General features: G+C 37.0%; 3 protein-coding genes across 3 annotated transcripts; 2 read left to right on the top strand and 1 right to left on the bottom strand.

The window, feature by feature from the left end:
* Positions 1-430: 430 nt before the first annotated feature.
* On the top strand, positions 431-2008 carry PV09_06334 (uncharacterized protein). Its single transcript, XM_016359957.1, has one exon. The coding sequence runs from the start codon at positions 563-565 to the stop codon at positions 1799-1801; it is 1239 nt and encodes a 412-aa protein (XP_016212039.1). The 5' UTR covers positions 431-562; the 3' UTR covers positions 1802-2008.
* Positions 2009-2693: 685 nt separating this feature from the next.
* PV09_06333 (uncharacterized protein) lies at positions 2694-6415 on the bottom strand. Its single transcript, XM_016359956.1, has 3 exons — positions 5909-6415; positions 3259-5851; positions 2694-3204 (listed from the first exon to the last, which is right to left on the bottom strand). Exons 1-3 carry the CDS (start codon positions 6210-6212, stop codon positions 3096-3098), a joined length of 3006 nt encoding a protein of 1001 aa, XP_016212038.1. The 5' UTR covers positions 6213-6415; the 3' UTR covers positions 2694-3095.
* A 139-nt stretch (positions 6416-6554) lies between these two features.
* Positions 6555-8610, top strand: PV09_06332 (eukaryotic translation initiation factor 3 subunit I). The gene is made up of 6 exons (XM_016359955.1): positions 6555-6829; positions 6880-6902; positions 6961-7207; positions 7260-7493; positions 7545-7626; positions 7672-8610. Exons 1-6 carry the CDS (start codon positions 6803-6805, stop codon positions 8103-8105), a joined length of 1047 nt encoding a protein of 348 aa, XP_016212037.1. The 5' UTR covers positions 6555-6802; the 3' UTR covers positions 8106-8610.
* The last annotated feature ends 7097 nt before the right edge of the window (positions 8611-15707 follow it).

The raw sequence follows: 15707 nt of genomic DNA, 5'->3' as shown, positions 1-15707 counted from the left end.
AGACTTGCGCAGCACCAATCGTAAGAACCACCACTATTTGGACACAGCGAACTCCTCTCCCTTAGAAAAAGGGTGGGTCCGACAGATGACTAGGGCTTGACACACGAAGTATGTCTAGACTAAGCCCAGAGCAAACATTGGAGAGTTTATCATTGCCAAAATTCTGATTGTTCAAACCTATGCAAAACTACGATTGTAAATGGCCATAGAACGACAATTTGAACACATAATTCATTCCCTTTTATGTTCAAGAGGAGTCTGTATCTTGAAGTCTCATCTGTAAGAATATGAAAATTCGAAAATTTTAAGAATTGGTCGCTAAACTACAATCAATCCTGAAAATCAAAAATTCTGTACCAGTTGTGGTGAGTAATGGTCAAGTGTTGCCAATGCTGGCGCGTGCATGGTGCGGCTCGTTACTCGAGCTCTTCAGCACAACAAGAAGCTTACACTTGTCAATCCACCCCTTCTTAATCCACTTTTCCCACCCTTCCACACCGAGATGTACGTTAATGATATGCTTTTGATGAAACATTGGCGCTGGTAGCCCACATACTAGATCATGCCGTCGTTTCCACCGCGGATCACTCGATTCCTACTCCTTACGCTCCTTTCGCTTTCCATCTTCGCACTTGTGCTCAAGTTTTCAATCCTTACAAGCCTCTGGAGCGAGAAACTCGTCATAAAGCCACATCAGGACAGTATTCTTTATCAGGAACTAAAGTCGCTAGACGAGCAAGGGGTTACATTACCACAGCAAGCTAGTGGAAGCCAACACGACTTCGAGGCTGGGACGCCAATTGTGGGAAAAACCTATTCGCGTAGGATTATAGTTCCTAAGACAAAACATGAGGACTTATCGTGGCTGGATGAAAAGCTATGGAACGTTTCCAAGGCTGTGTACGCAGTTGACGACGAGCATGCACTGCTACACCCACCTAAAAACAAGGGCAATGAGGTCATGGTGTATTTAAGCTACATCATTGACCATTATGAAAATCTTGCGGACATCAACATCTTCATACATTCGCATCGGTGGGCGTGGCACAATAACGATTTGCTTGACGGAGACATGTTCTTGATGCTACGCCATTTAAATGATGCGCGCGTTATACGAGAAGGCTATATGAACTTACGCTGTCAATGGTACCCAGGTTGTCCGAACTGGTTACGTCCGGACGCACAGCACGAAGATATGGAGAAGAGGGAAGAAAAGTATGTCGCTCAGGCCTGGCGGGAGATTTTCCCAGGGAGACCTGTACCGCAGGTTCTTGGTCAACCGTGCTGCAGCCAGTTCGCTGCATCTAAGGACAGCATAAGAAGAATATCGTTAGCAGAGTATGAGAGAATACGCAAGTGGGTACTAGAAACAAAAATTCGCGATAGCATGTCCGGTCGCATTTTTGAATATCTGTGGCAGTATCTTTTCACAGGTCAGCACACACATTGTCCAGGTATACACACCTGTTATTGTGACGGCTATGGCGCATGCTTCGAGGACGAAGATGACTTTCAGTCTTGGTTTAAGACACGATTCGAGATTAGGAAGGATGAGTGGGAAATGCATAGCTGGATTGAGAACGAAATAAAATATAGAAATTTTGTCGACCAAAACAGAAAGGAAGATGCGGAGAGGGTCGAGAGGGCGCCGGATGGGAGGATTGATGAATTGAAATTGAGCATACAGCAGAGATGGATTCAACTCGGTCTAAGGAGAGACCAGGCTTTAGAGAGAGGTAGAGATCCAAAAGTGAGGGCTAAGATTGCAGGAAGAGAATGGAACGAAGGCGATGGATACTAAGTTTGGTTCAAAACGACGACAAAAGTTTCGATTTGCTTTGAATGCAGCATTGACAACCCTTAACGCAGAATTTCGCGAACTGGCTATCAGGTCAGATTGGTCATTACGATAGAACGAAGTTACGTGGTTCACTGGCATATATCCTCTGCTATCCTAGCGGCCTTTGCTTCAATAGCGTCTTCCCCAATAATATCCACTTCGGTCCAATGTTCCACCAATATCTCTCGTTTTTTTTTTCTAAGACCAGCAGATTTCAATCTGACATTGAGCAATCCTTCAAATGCTTCAACAGGGGATGAAATCTCGTGAAGTTCACGTTTCCTAACTCTCCAGACATGCAGTCATTGCACCAGCAGCAAGCTAAGCTTTGCAACCTTCGTCCCGTTCAAACTCACGCCGTGCTAAAGAGCATTTGTCCGCGCATTGATAACGAAATTGGAAATTTGGACTTCTTCCGTCCTTTGCAGGACACTCTTGATGCTTCAACTGGCTTCGATGAGTACTGACGTTTAAATTCTATGCAGAAGTCCTCAGTATCATTTCTTACATCGCCCAGCTTGAGAGTACTGGAAATCCCCTCCACTAAACAAGATCCATTACCATCGTGAAAAATCACGGTTACGGTTAAATTACATTGCACCGTAATAGCCGCAGTTCGACCTGACAGCCCCGAGATCTTGCTCCTACGTGAGCTTATCATCCTCGAAAAGGCATTGAATGATTGAGCCAGGTCGCTATTCGTCGTTCTTCGTCGCTGTAGAATTCATTCTGTTGAACCTGTGGTCAGTACATTGAAGATGTGGAGAGTACACATTGGGGAGTTTAAAGCGCGAAGGGGACACGAAATTCAGTGATTACAGACTAGAAATTTAAAGGTAGCACTACCACAAGAGTTGCTTCGTAAGTTACCAATGGCCATTTACAACGTAATCTGACTCCAGATCAGCTTGAAACTTTAGATAATAAGGGCCAATTTTGCTCTTTCCAGGAAATAAAATTACGTGATCGCCGAAAGAGACTCAAACTGCCGACGCAGGTGATTATGAAAAGGAGACCTAACTAGCCGAGCTCAATATAGAATGTGGATATTTCTTCGATGCCTTAGTTGAAGTAGGCATTCCTTCATCATTGCTACCTAATGGTTCCGTCTATCATTCCACGTTAAGTGACTCTTTGAGCTGCATGCCCTTTTTTATAGCGCTTTCTCTAAACTCCGGAATCCTCTCACACACACTCACAGTCAAACGCTGCATCCATGCTCAGTTTGGGTGTCTAGCAGCGACTGTGTCTCACCCTAGAACAATCCGTCAATTTCACCAGACTCGGGGTCGATATCTACATTAAGATAGCCAGGTGCGGTGGGAAGCCCCGGAATAGTCTGAATATCAGCGGCCAGAGCATAGCTGATCCTTTAATTAGTGCAATGAATTTTATACAAAATTAGTCTCTCCACTCACAGATAACCTGCTCCAGCCGCCATACGAACGTCCCTTACAGGTATGGTGAAGCCTGTTGGGGCACCTTTCAGCGCGGGATCGTGACTGAGCGAGTACTGCGTCTTGGCGATGCAGACTGGTAGGTTGCCGTAGCCTTGCTTGACGTAGGTATCGACCTTCTTCTGCGCTAACTCGGAAAATTCTACCTTTTCCGCACCGTAGAACTTTCTTGCGATGGCGTCGATACGGTCAAACACTGTGTTTCCTTCAGTCTCATAAAGGAGCTTGAAGTCTTGCTTCGGTAGTTTTGCAGCTTTGATGACGCCTTTGCCAAGCTGAACAGCTCCAACGCCACCCTGTGCGAAGTGTTCTGCTGGAATAGCATCTTCAGCTCCAGCTGCCAATGCCTCTTCCTTGATGACCTGAATCTCAGCATCCGTGTCAGTGTGGAAGCGATTAATCGCTACAACAACAGGAACTCCGAAGCTCTTTGCGTTTTCAATGTGCTTCTTGAGATTCACACAACCCTTGCGAAGGATGTCAATATTTTCCGTGCGATAAATTTCATGGAGCTGGGCGCCAGGCGAGATGTCTGGCCCTCCTCCGTGCACCTTTAGCGCACGAACAGTGGCAACCACCACAATGACATCAGGTATAAGACCAGAGGCGCGACATTTGATATTGAAAAAGCGCTCACCCCCCATTGTGAAATCAAAGCCAGCTTCAGTGACTACGAACCCAGCCTTTTCCTCGTGATTCTCATCGCTCTCGGTTCCGGCAAGCTTTAGTGCAATTCGATCGGCAAGAACAGAAGAGTTCCCGATCGAGATATTGGCGAATGGACCTGCGTGGACGAAAACTGGAGTGCCCTCAAGAGATTGCATAAGATTTGGTTTGATGGCGTCTCTCATTAGCGCTGTCAACGCGCCACCGATACCGATATCATCAGCGGTGACGGGATCACCAGCTTTCGATGATGCCACAACCATGCGCCCAAGACGGTCACGCATGTCGCCTAGCGATGTTGAAAGAGCCAGCACAGCCATTATCTCACTAGCGACGGAAATGTCAAAACCAGTCTCTCTTGTCATCCCTTTTTCAGTGGGTGCTTGTCCAATTGTAATGCCTCGCAAAAATCGATCATTGACATCAAGAACCCTCCGCCAAGTGATGGTATCCGGATCGATATCTAGTCGTGCAAATCTACCGATCTCATCCTCAGTAAGCTTATCAGGATCAGTCTTTTCGATGCCCAGCTTTTTCAATCGTTTGAACATGACAGGTGCAAATTCACGCTTGCCACCCTTTATTGGTACCAGTCTACGATAAAGCGCGGCATCCTTTTGAGTGTTTTCATGGAACATCCGGGTATCGATTGCTGCTGCGAGCAAGTTGTTTGCTGCGGTGATCGCGTGAATATCTCCAGTTAAATGTAAATTGAATTCGTCCATGGGGATAACCTGAGAATAACCACCGCCAGCAGCACCCCCCTTGATGCCGAATGTAGGGCCTTGACTAGGTTGACGAACGTTTGCGAAGCAAATTTTTCCTAGATGCCCTGCTAGTGCCTGCGATAGACCCATGGTAGTTGTTGACTTCCCTTCTCCCAAGGGTGTAGGTGTGATACCCGTGACAACCACATAATGGCCATTCCTTCTGTGCTCCAGCCGTTTGAGTACATCAAGCGAAACCTTTGCTTTTGTTGCGCCATATTGTTCAAGTTCATGTGGCAGAATTCCAACTTCTTCTGCTATCTTTGTGATATGTTTTGGGTGCTGCCTTCTGGAGATAGCGATGTCAGATGGAACTGGTGTTTCAAGCTTCAGAGGGAGAGGAGTAATGCGCCGTGCTTTCTGACGTTCGAAGTATGCGTCTGTGGACTCTACGACATTATGAAGAAGCATAGCTACGGTCATCGGGCCTACCCCTCCCGGCACAGGTGTTATGTAGCCTGCCACCTTGGATGCCGATTCGAAGTCTACATCACCGACGAGCCTTTGACCCGACTTCTTCGAAGAGTCTTCGATATAATTTGTGCCAACATCAATAACGACAGCACCATCTTTTAACCACGTGCCTTTGACGAACGATGGCCGGCCAATGGCAGCAACAAGTACGTCGGCAGTCCTGACTATGTCCGGTAGATTTTGCGTTCGTGAATGACATACCGTCACTGTCGCATCGGCGTTTTTTAGCAGGTAGCTAACGGGGCTACCGACGATGTCGCTTCGTCCAAGGACAACCGCATGTTTTCCCTTGAGATCCACACCCGTCTCCTTCAACAAAATCATGACACCTTTCGGGGTACAGGGCGTGAACAATGGTTTTCCGCCCTTTTTGGCCAGCTCGCCGATGCTTGTAATGCCGAATCCATCAACGTCTTTGTATGCAGAGACGGCTGAGGTTATGCTATGCTCCGAGATAGTCTTGGGGAGCGGTAGCTGAACCAAGATGCCATGCACAGAAGGATCATTGTTGAGCTCCGTGATACGTTGAAGCAGCTCGGCTTCCGAGACCTCCTGTGAGAACTTTTCGATCTTGCAGGAAATGTTTGCTTCCTGTGCAGCTTTTTCTTTCATGCGAACGTACGTTGTCGAGTCCGGTCTATCTCCAACTAAGGCAATGTTAAAATGGCAATGCAAACGTGCTGTTTATGCGAGTGGAGGCGCACCTTGTATAATGACCAATGAAGGCTTGTACCTGGGGTTTGTCCTTTGCTTTTCCTCGATCTGAGCGTTGAGCTTCTGTCGGATGGCTTTGGCGATGGCAGAACCATCGATGATTCGAGCTGGAGCCATTGGACACGGGCTCGAAGAAAACCTTCTTGTGCCGTTTTCTTGGCTGCCAAATAGCACCAAAGATGTCCAACAAGCCTGATTGATGACTTGTCGGTAAATAAAGGTGTTTGCGAAGCTCAGCGATTTTCCCCGCAACAGTGCAGTATGTGCGGAATATCTTAAGCCGCAGATCCTCATGCCTTACCAGGAACAAGAATGGTTCGACAATTTCGCCAACCAATAGCTCTGCTGACGTGCTTTTCACAGTGTTTGGAACGGCGTCCGAACCTGCAGAGCCGAATCTGAAAGTTTTCTTCGCTGTGCAATGAAAATTGGAATGAATAAAAGAAAAAAAGTTTTTGGCCGAGAGTAGCTATTTTCAGCGGTAGGATTGTCTTGAGTCAATGGAGGATCAGAAAGGACATCACCTTTCGTCCAAAAAAGGCTCCATGCCCTCTCGGGTAAAATTGCCACTTCTCTTGCAGTCGTTCTCACAGGCTTTCAACTCAAATTTGACTACGTTCCTTTTCTGAGTAGACAGAAAGAATGACGACCATGGAGCATTATGAACAGGCATTGAAGTTTCATCCTTCATGCATGTATCATATTACTTCAAATTTTTTTCACGTTCCGATCAGCCTTTACTTTCTGCGAGTTGACATTCCATGGTGAAGGTCGATTGACACGTCACGTGTCAGACTCACCAGCCCGCAGAGGCAAACTCGAAAATCCACATTGAACGAACGTGGGGCGCGGCGTTCTCGCACTCTCAACAACACCACAACAAAATGCGTCCAATTTTGATGGCGGGCCATGTAAGTTGCCTCTGCGCTGTTATTAAGTATTCTGACGAGTTTGCTTCCAGACACGGGCCTTGACACAAGTAAAGTACGTGCCAAATCCTTTGCGCGCGCAACTTCGGCTCATTTCTAACGGCCACTCTCAGGTTTTCACCAGATGGCGACTTGATTTTCAGTACAGCAAAGGATCAGGTGATATGTGCTTGGTATAGTGCAAATGGAGAGCGACTCGGGACGTATAATGGCCACGTCGGTGCTGTTTGGACCGTGGACGTGGACCCAGAGTGCAAGATTCTTGCTTCCGGTGCAGCAGATAATACCATGCGGCTTTGGAACGTCAGAACTGGAGAGCTCTTGAAGACATGGGAGTTTGGCTCAGCTATCAAGAGAGTGGTACTTAGACTTCATTCTACGTGGTAAACCCTGAAGCCTAAAAATGCCGTAGGAATTCTCGCCAGACGGCAAACAGCTACTGGGCGTCATGGAGAAAAGAGCGGGTCACCTGTCAACAATATTCGTCTACGATATCAACACCGAGGACCCAGCTAGCTCCTCGAACGAATATGCGCTCAGAATCATTGTCGACGATGCGAAGGCTACCGTCGCCGGCTTCTCATATCAGTCACGCTATATAATCTCAGGCCACGAGGACGGCACTGTCTGTCAATGGGATGCCAAGGTGAGCTGCCGATGCTGATCCACGTATAATTTCTATGCTGAGGGGTGAAAGAACGGAGACCTTCTCGACTCGACCCAGGCGCACGAGCCTGACATGCAAATTACGGACCTTCAGTGGGCGCCAGATCGATCATGTATGTTTTCGGACCTAGTTTTGAGGCCAAGAACTGACACATCAGACTTCATTACTGCATCGAAAGACAAGACCGCCAAACTCCTGAGCACAAACGACCTTAGCGTCATGAAGAACTACGTCGCAGATACCCCACTGAACAGTGCTGCTATCACCCCAGTCAAGGATTTCATCATCGTGGGTGGTGGCCAAGCGGCCATGGACGTTACAACCACGTCAGCACGACAGGGAAAATTTGAGGCGAGGTTCTATCACAAGATTTTCGAGGAGGAAATTGGTAGAGTGAGAGGACACTTTGGTCCTCTTAACTACGTCGCGGTGAGTCCGACAGGTACTGCATATGCTTCTGGAGGTGAAGATGGTTATGTGCGCCTTCATCACTTCGACCCGAGCTACTTTGACTTCTATTATGAGGTAGAGAGGGAAGCGCAGCAACAATCCAATGGTCAAACAGTTGGACTTCTAGGCGTGTCAGCTTGAGGAAAGTATTGATGATTGCATGGCGGATATCAAATGGCGCATAAAAATATAGGGCTGGGTCCTACCGTGTTCCATATATATTGTGAAGGTTTCGCGCAGTAAGATAGCATAAACTTGTTAAGTATTTTAGCTCTCCGACACATCTGGATTTCTGGGCCCATGTATCGAGGCAGTGTCTTTACTCTGAGCTGCTTAGCAGGTCTATGATTACTATAAGGGGATGAAGTAAGCGTGATACTATCATGGGGTTTCCCTATAATACTGTTATAATCTGTTAGGAATACTTTCCCGATACCGACTAGCTTCACTAATATGAGCCACTTCGGAAGGGATTAGCTTCCTAGAGCAAAGGAATAAAATATTGTCATGGGGTCACCCCTATGACACGTGATTGGCACCATCCTGTTGCCTATCTGATTAAAGCAGTATTGATATTAGCTAATATAACCTAATATAACCTAATATTATCTAATATTAGCTAACTGGACTCCTAAACTAAACTGACTTTCTAATTTGATTTCACTACGTGCGTGCCTAAATCCTAATTAAGAAAAGTATAATAAGGCCCCCTTTATATTTTTAGTAAGAACTACTTTTAGGCCTTCCCTTCTTTATATAATATCATAATTATTATATAATACTTTAATATAATATTACTAAATAGATAGTTAATAGTCTTATTAGTTTACTTTATATAATAATTTAAATAGATTATTTTTAATAATTCTATAATACTATATTATATCTACTATCTTTACTAACTATAATAATAGAACTAGAAGTAATTATTTATACTATATAAGAATAAATAATTATATAAATTTATACCCTATAAGAAGCTTTTATATAATAAAATTAAGTAGTACTTACTTTAAGTAAAGAGATAACTACCCTTAAATTAGCTTCTAGCTCCCCCTTTAAAATTATTTTTACTACTCCTAATACTAATAATTAATAATAAATAGATATATCTACTAAATTTATAAATAACTCTAGGCTTATTCTATAGAAGGAATCTTTAGTTATTTAAATATAATTATTAAAGAGACTTTTTTAGATATTACTAAATTTATAGATAGATATAGTTAATTAATAGAATAAAAGGCTACTTTAATAAATAAATTTTTAAATAACTCTAACCATTACTTTAGTAAATTAACTAAATTAACTTATATATAATCTTATATTTTAGAGAAACTAGTAGTTATACTAAACTACTTTAGCTATAATTTCCTAACCTTATAATTACTAATTATCTAACTTAACTAATAATATAGGAACTTAAATAAATAAATTAATATTAAACTAAAGTTTTATAACCTCTATTAAGGGAGCTGCCCCTTTTAGAAATTTTTTACTGAATTCAGGACTTTAGTAAGTAAAGCAGGAGCTGTCAGTCTAAGCACATACCAAGTATCACGTGACATAAGCAAACGCTGGCTAGATAAGAGAGGAGAGTCAGGGGTAGGGGATAGGAGAATAACTATATAATCCATCAGTCAAGATAGTATATAATAAACTAAGCAGGTTTATAATCTTACTTATACACCATTTATCACTTTCATGATCTTCTATACAGACATTAATAGTTATAAGCCTGGTTAATGACTAATATAATACTATATAAAGTAAGAAGGTACAGCAGTATATATAACCTATAGGATAAGCCTAAAAAAACCTATATAATTATTAAGCAGTATATTACCAGAGTAATAATAATAACTACCAATATATAAATATAACTTAAGTAAAGATACTGGATCTTAAGCTTATTAATACTTTATAAAAGTAAAAACTTAAAGTAATTATATTATATTTAACCTATCTATTAATTAGGTAGTTAATTAAGTTAAATAAGTTCCTAATAATTATCATATAAACTATAATAGATATAGTAAATACTATTAAAGTAAAGGAATAGTTAATTGTTAGGAATACTTTCCCAATACCGACTAGCTACACTAATATAAGCCACTTCGGAAGGGTTTAGCTTCCTAGAGCAAGGGAATAAGGTATAATAAGAGCTTATTGAGAAGGGACTACAATAAGATAGTTATATTTATAACTTAGAATAGTCTAAGCTTTAAGAGTATAAGAATATATTTAAACTAACTATTAGGTAAACTAGATAGTTAAATTATAGTGAGCATAGACCTGAGCTTAGCCCTCCTTATATAGACCTATTTTCTATCCCCCATGACCAAGTCTCAATTGCTCCTAATAAGACTTATATATATAGTCTTATCTACTAAGACTAAGACTGGTATAGAAAGTCTTATATACTAAAATTAAGACTATTACTTAGTATTATTTAATAATAACCTATATTACTCTAATTATACTAATAAATATACTATAATATTATTCCTCTCTTTAATAAACTTATCCTAAGTATTAGTTTATTTAAAGAGTGTTTCACCCCTTCTCCAAATTTAAAGATATCTTATTCTACTTTATCCTTAAAAGATTTTAATAGAGTTTTATAAATAATATACTTTTACTATAAAGTAAAGTAAGTATATAATAAAATTAAGCTCTATAGAAATATAGTAATTATAGTATATCAAAATTACTTTAAATATAGTATTTATTATATCTTTATATCTAGAATAAAATTAGTAAAATATACTTCCTATATTTTAAAAGGAATTACCTATATTAACTTATCCTAGGCTTTTTTAGATAAGACTAGGGAAGAAGCAAAGTTATAAATAGATACTGATTTACTAGAGCTAGAAAAAATTACCATATATCTAAAGAAAAATTGAAAGATCCTAAAACTAGCTAAAGAGTATATAAAGGTAAAAGCAGTATATCTCCTAAATAAGTTAGAAAAGGAAAAAAAGATATAATAAGTAAAGGATAGTAGTTTCTCTAATATTAAATTAGAGGAGTTATTAAAAGATTTAGTTATTTAGAATAATATTCTCTTAATCAGTCCTCCTATCTAAAGTACTTAGAATTCTAAATCTTTTAATTACAGCTTAAAGTAGCAAAGGCTAGATAACCTATTTCTTAAAGATCTTAATTTAAACTTAATTTCTATCCTAATAATAGAGTATAGTCTAGGTATTTCTTATAAAAATACTATAGTTTAAGCAGATAGTTCAGGTTCTTGTAAGGTTCCTAAGTGTTTTCCTCTAAAAGATAATCTTTCTATTTAATAAAATAGAAATACTAATATCCCTAAGTTTTATAATTTAGGATTTTTTCTACTTCATACTCTAGGTTAGTTAGGTCCTTAAGATTTATTTTTATATTAAATGGGGTCTCCGGATCCACTTTCTCCAATAGAGAAATATAAAATATAAGATATATCTTTATATTTTTTAGTAATTATAACTTATAATTTACTAGTCCTATAGTTCTTTTAATTTTAAATAATCTAATCTTTAGGAAATTAAATTTACTACTTTAGTACTTAGTATGAATATTTCATCACTAAAGATAAACTTTATCCCCCTTTTAAAGGTCTGGTCTCTTAAATCTTTTTTAATTTACCTAAGAGATTATTTTTTAATTAAGAAATATAATATTAGATTATAGTTAAGTATAAAGTAATTATAGTTCTTCTATAAATAGTATTACTTTTATAGGTAGATATACTAATATATTAACTGTTAATCTTAGTTCCTTTCTAAAGTTTATATAGTATAGTGATATTCCTATAGTACTTTATTTAATTATATTATATACTAGCGCTACCTATAGTAAAAGCTATACCTAATTATTTTATTTATTATTAATATATATTTATAAGTATTATTCTAGTATTTAGTTTACTTATTCTATTTAGCTGTTGCTCTATAGATGATATACTATTGATATTCCCTATATTATTTATAATACTTAATATAATTCCTTCCAGAAATAAGATATAAATATCTTATCTTAATTAGAGATAATCTTCTTAGGTATATTAAATCTTCCTACTTCTTTTAAGAAGACTTTTACTAAGTAAGAAGCTATAAATTACTAAGGAACCAGGATAAATATTATATATTTTATTAACTGATTAACAGTAACTATAATATTTTTATATTCTATATTATTTTTATCTTTAGAAGGTAGTAAAGGTCTAATAAAGTCCATTAATACCTCTTACTAAGACTTCTCTAGTGCTCTATTTGGTTAGAGTATCCTATAAGATTTATATTATTTATATTTGGCTTTCTTATATAAATAGTAAGCCCTAACCTAAGTAAAGATCTTTTATTATATCCTGGGAAAGTAATAGTTTTATTATAATCTTTCTAGAACTTCTTCTGCTTTTACATGTCCTTACAGAGGTGGTTCATAATACTTAAGTATCTATTCCTTCTTAAGATTTAGGGGTAATATGATTTTCTCCTTATATATATAGACCTATAGTTTATTATTGTAGTTTATATACTGTTTAATAAAATCTTATTTTAATTATTTAGCCTAAATCTATTAAATCTTAGATATATTAATTTTAATTAAGGATACTATTTAATATATTATTAAATCTCCTTCCTACTATAAGAGAGTATGTTTAACCTCTATTCCTTTATTATAATTAGTTCTTCTACTTAATATATCTGTATTAGTATTAAGTTTCCTACTCCGATGTTTAATCTTGAAATTAAATAATAATAATTTATATAACTATCTTAACTATCATCTATTTAACACCTTAGTGGTGGTAAAGTTTTGGAGATTCTGGTAATCTAATAAGACTAAGAATATATCTTTTCTACCTTCCAAGTAGTGTTGCCAGTGTTTAAGTATATTAATAATTACTAATAATTCCTGATCTAATATGGAATACCTAGTTTCTATATCTATAAACTTTCTTAAGTGATAAGCTACTAGTTATTATAGCCTATCTTTATCCTATTAATTTAGGACCGCTCCAAGAGTATATTTAGAAGCACCTGTCTTAACTTTTATTAGCTTTTCCTTATTAAATAATTATAATACTGGTATAGTTATAACTAATTTCTTAAGCTTATTAAAGGCCTTTTAAGTGTCCTTAGTCTACTAAAATTCTTAGGAAGTGATACTAGTATTTTCCTTTTTCTTAGTAAGTTTAGTAAGTAGTACTATAATCCTTAAATATCTAGGAATAAATTATTAGTAGTAATTTATAAATCCTAAAAATACTTAAACTTATTTAATAGTTTATAGTTTAGGCTATTCCTTAACTCTTTTAACCTTTTCTGGATTTACTTCCAATCCCTTTTCTGATATAATTAGTCTAATAAACTTGATTCTCTATTTATAGAACTTATATTTAGATGGTTTAAGCTATAGATTATATTTCTTTAGCGCTTTCAAGACCTTTCAGATATGTTTAACGTATTCCTTAAGCATCTAGGAGTATACTAATATATTGTCTATATAGACCTTAATATACTTATCTAGGTATTCCTATAATATATAGTTTATATATACTTATATAGTAGCTAGGGTATTTATAAGCCTAAATAACATCACCCTATACTAATAGTACCCTTAATAAATACTAAACACTATCTTATACTTATTACCCTACTTAATCTAAATTTAATGGAATACTTCCAGTATATTAAACTTTATAAACTATTAAGCTTTTTAGAGTTAGTCTTATAACTCCTAGATTAATAATAGTATTATACTATTCTTTACTATAATACTATTTAGATATCTGTAATCTATATAAAGTTATAATTTACTATTAGGTTTAGATATATAAAATACTAGATATCTTATAGGAGACTTAGACTCTTTAATAAACCCTTATCTTAGGTTCTTATCTAAGTATTTCTCTAATACTTCTCTTTGGTCTACCCTAAGTAGGTAAATACCAAACCTTTTTAGTTAGGATCCTTCTTTTAGTACTATTTTATGATTAAACGGCTGATGTAGTAGTAAGGCTTCTTCTAAAGTCTCTTTCTTAAAAAGTTCTATAAATTCTCTATACTCTAAAGGAATTTAGAATGCTATCTTCTACTCCCTTTAAAGCTGATAAATAGTTACCACCTCTATATTTTATATACTCTACTATATAAGCTTTTTTATCTACCTTCTAGAGTATTTCCTGGCCTAGGTAGGACATCAATCCTTAACTAGAGATATAGTTAAGGTTAACCAGTTAATATATGGTCTTTTATCCTAGAGCCATAATAATCTAAGGATGATATCTAAATCCCTAATATTAGTAATATTAAATATCCTTCTAACCTTTTTACCTAATATTATTATATTAATGGTTATCTTATACTTAATTATACCTTAGTTTAAAGTAATTAGAGTTCTATTAGTAATAATAAGTAGATATAGATCCTTTTTCTTTTTTAAAGGTAGATTCTATTCCCTTATATACTAACTATTTAAGAAGTCTGCTGTAGCTCCTGAGTTAATTATAGCCATAGTAGAATTACCTATAATCTTAACTTTTACCATTAATTTACTCTCCCCTAACTTACTAAGGCTTTAAGGTTCCCTTTAAGGATTAACTATTATACCTCTTAATAGTTAACCTCCTTATTTCTTGAGAGGTAAGGGTACTTATTTTTACTATTATCAAGCGTTTCTTCACCTAACTCCCAGTCCTCAGAACTTCCATCCGGGTTGGACATTTCTTTTGTTACTTGCAGGTTTAGTTAGTATATCTTCTATAGATCTTTAGAATCTAGGTTTATATTTATCTGAAATCTAATATGATATAGGTCCTTAGGCAAAACCTATATAATAGCCCTTCTTATTGAATTATTAGTAATATAGATAAATTTTATAATATATTTATAGATATTTTCTATTATTTTATTTTTTTTAGGATTAAGATTTCCAATCATGCTTTGGATTCCCTGTGGTGATGGTCTAGTATTAATTAATATATGGTTTTTATTGATGATTCCCTATTGCATTACTGGTATATAATATCTTAGATATTGATAACCCTAGGCTGTGCAAAGATTGATTAGAAGATGCTTATAATATATATAATAATTATTACTTTTAATATCTTTAATCTAGAGTATTTGTTATACTTACGTAAAAGAAACCTTTAGTGGTCTATAAAGATATTCCTATAATGGTTCTCTTAGGTCCATATTTTTACTATGCTCCTAGAATCTGTAATTCTGGACCTTATAATGGCTAATTGGTAGTGCCCAATAGAACTTATAAGCTATATTTATCTAAATATTAGGATATTATCCTAAGATTCCCTGAATTATTATTTCATCCTATAGTCCTATATTTTAATTTAGTCCCCATTAGTAGGTATTATAAGAGCCTTTCCTAAGTATCGCGATCTTCTGTGCTTACATACTAGTCCCTAGAGTTTTAGTTAACTGTTTTTTAGGCTTTAAACAGTTTTGAGCGAAATGTCCTGGTTAGCCATACCTAAAATAATTTCCTATATTTTTCTTAAAGTTCTTAGGCTTTCTTAGGGCTTGATTGCCTTTCTGGAGCTTATCTATCTCTATAGGCTATGATCTATAGTAATTAGTAGAGCGTTATAGTTTCCTATAATTAGGTTAGTATCTAGGTGTAAGGGTATATATATTATACCACCCAGCTATACTAGCTAATTGAGCTAGTATAGCCTGTCTTTTTGAGCGATCCTCATGCGCAAAGGGTGGTTGCGTGACA

This window comes from Verruconis gallopava (genome assembly GCF_000836295.1).
Source record: "Verruconis gallopava strain CBS 43764 unplaced genomic scaffold supercont1.22, whole genome shotgun sequence".
Classification (NCBI taxonomy): domain Eukaryota; kingdom Fungi; phylum Ascomycota; class Dothideomycetes; order Venturiales; family Sympoventuriaceae; genus Verruconis; species Verruconis gallopava.
The sequence above is the reverse complement of the archived record's forward strand: the minus strand, read 5'-3'. Positions and strand labels throughout refer to the sequence as shown.

Bases quoted from the DNA above. Each gene is read 5' to 3' on its own strand.
- PV09_06334 (XM_016359957.1), top strand. From the start codon at position 563: ATGCCGTCGTTTCCACCGCGGATCACTCGATTCCTACTCCTTACGCTC.
- PV09_06333 (XM_016359956.1), bottom strand. From the start codon at position 6,212: ATGAGGATCTGCGGCTTAAGATATTCCGCACATACTGCACTGTTGCGG. The intron at 5,852-5,908 runs GTGCGCCTCCAC...ACATTGCCTTAG, and splicing joins TTCATTGGTCATTATACAAG to TTGGAGATAGACCGGACTCG. The intron at 3,205-3,258 runs GTGAGTGGAGAG...TTAAAGGATCAG, and splicing joins GCGGCTGGAGCAGGTTATCT to CTATGCTCTGGCCGCTGATA.
- PV09_06332 (XM_016359955.1), top strand. From the start codon at position 6,803: ATGCGTCCAATTTTGATGGCGGGCCAT. The intron at 6,830-6,879 runs GTAAGTTGCCTC...GTTTGCTTCCAG, and splicing joins CAATTTTGATGGCGGGCCAT to ACACGGGCCTTGACACAAGT. The intron at 7,208-7,259 runs GTACTTAGACTT...AAAATGCCGTAG, and splicing joins GCTCAGCTATCAAGAGAGTG to GAATTCTCGCCAGACGGCAA.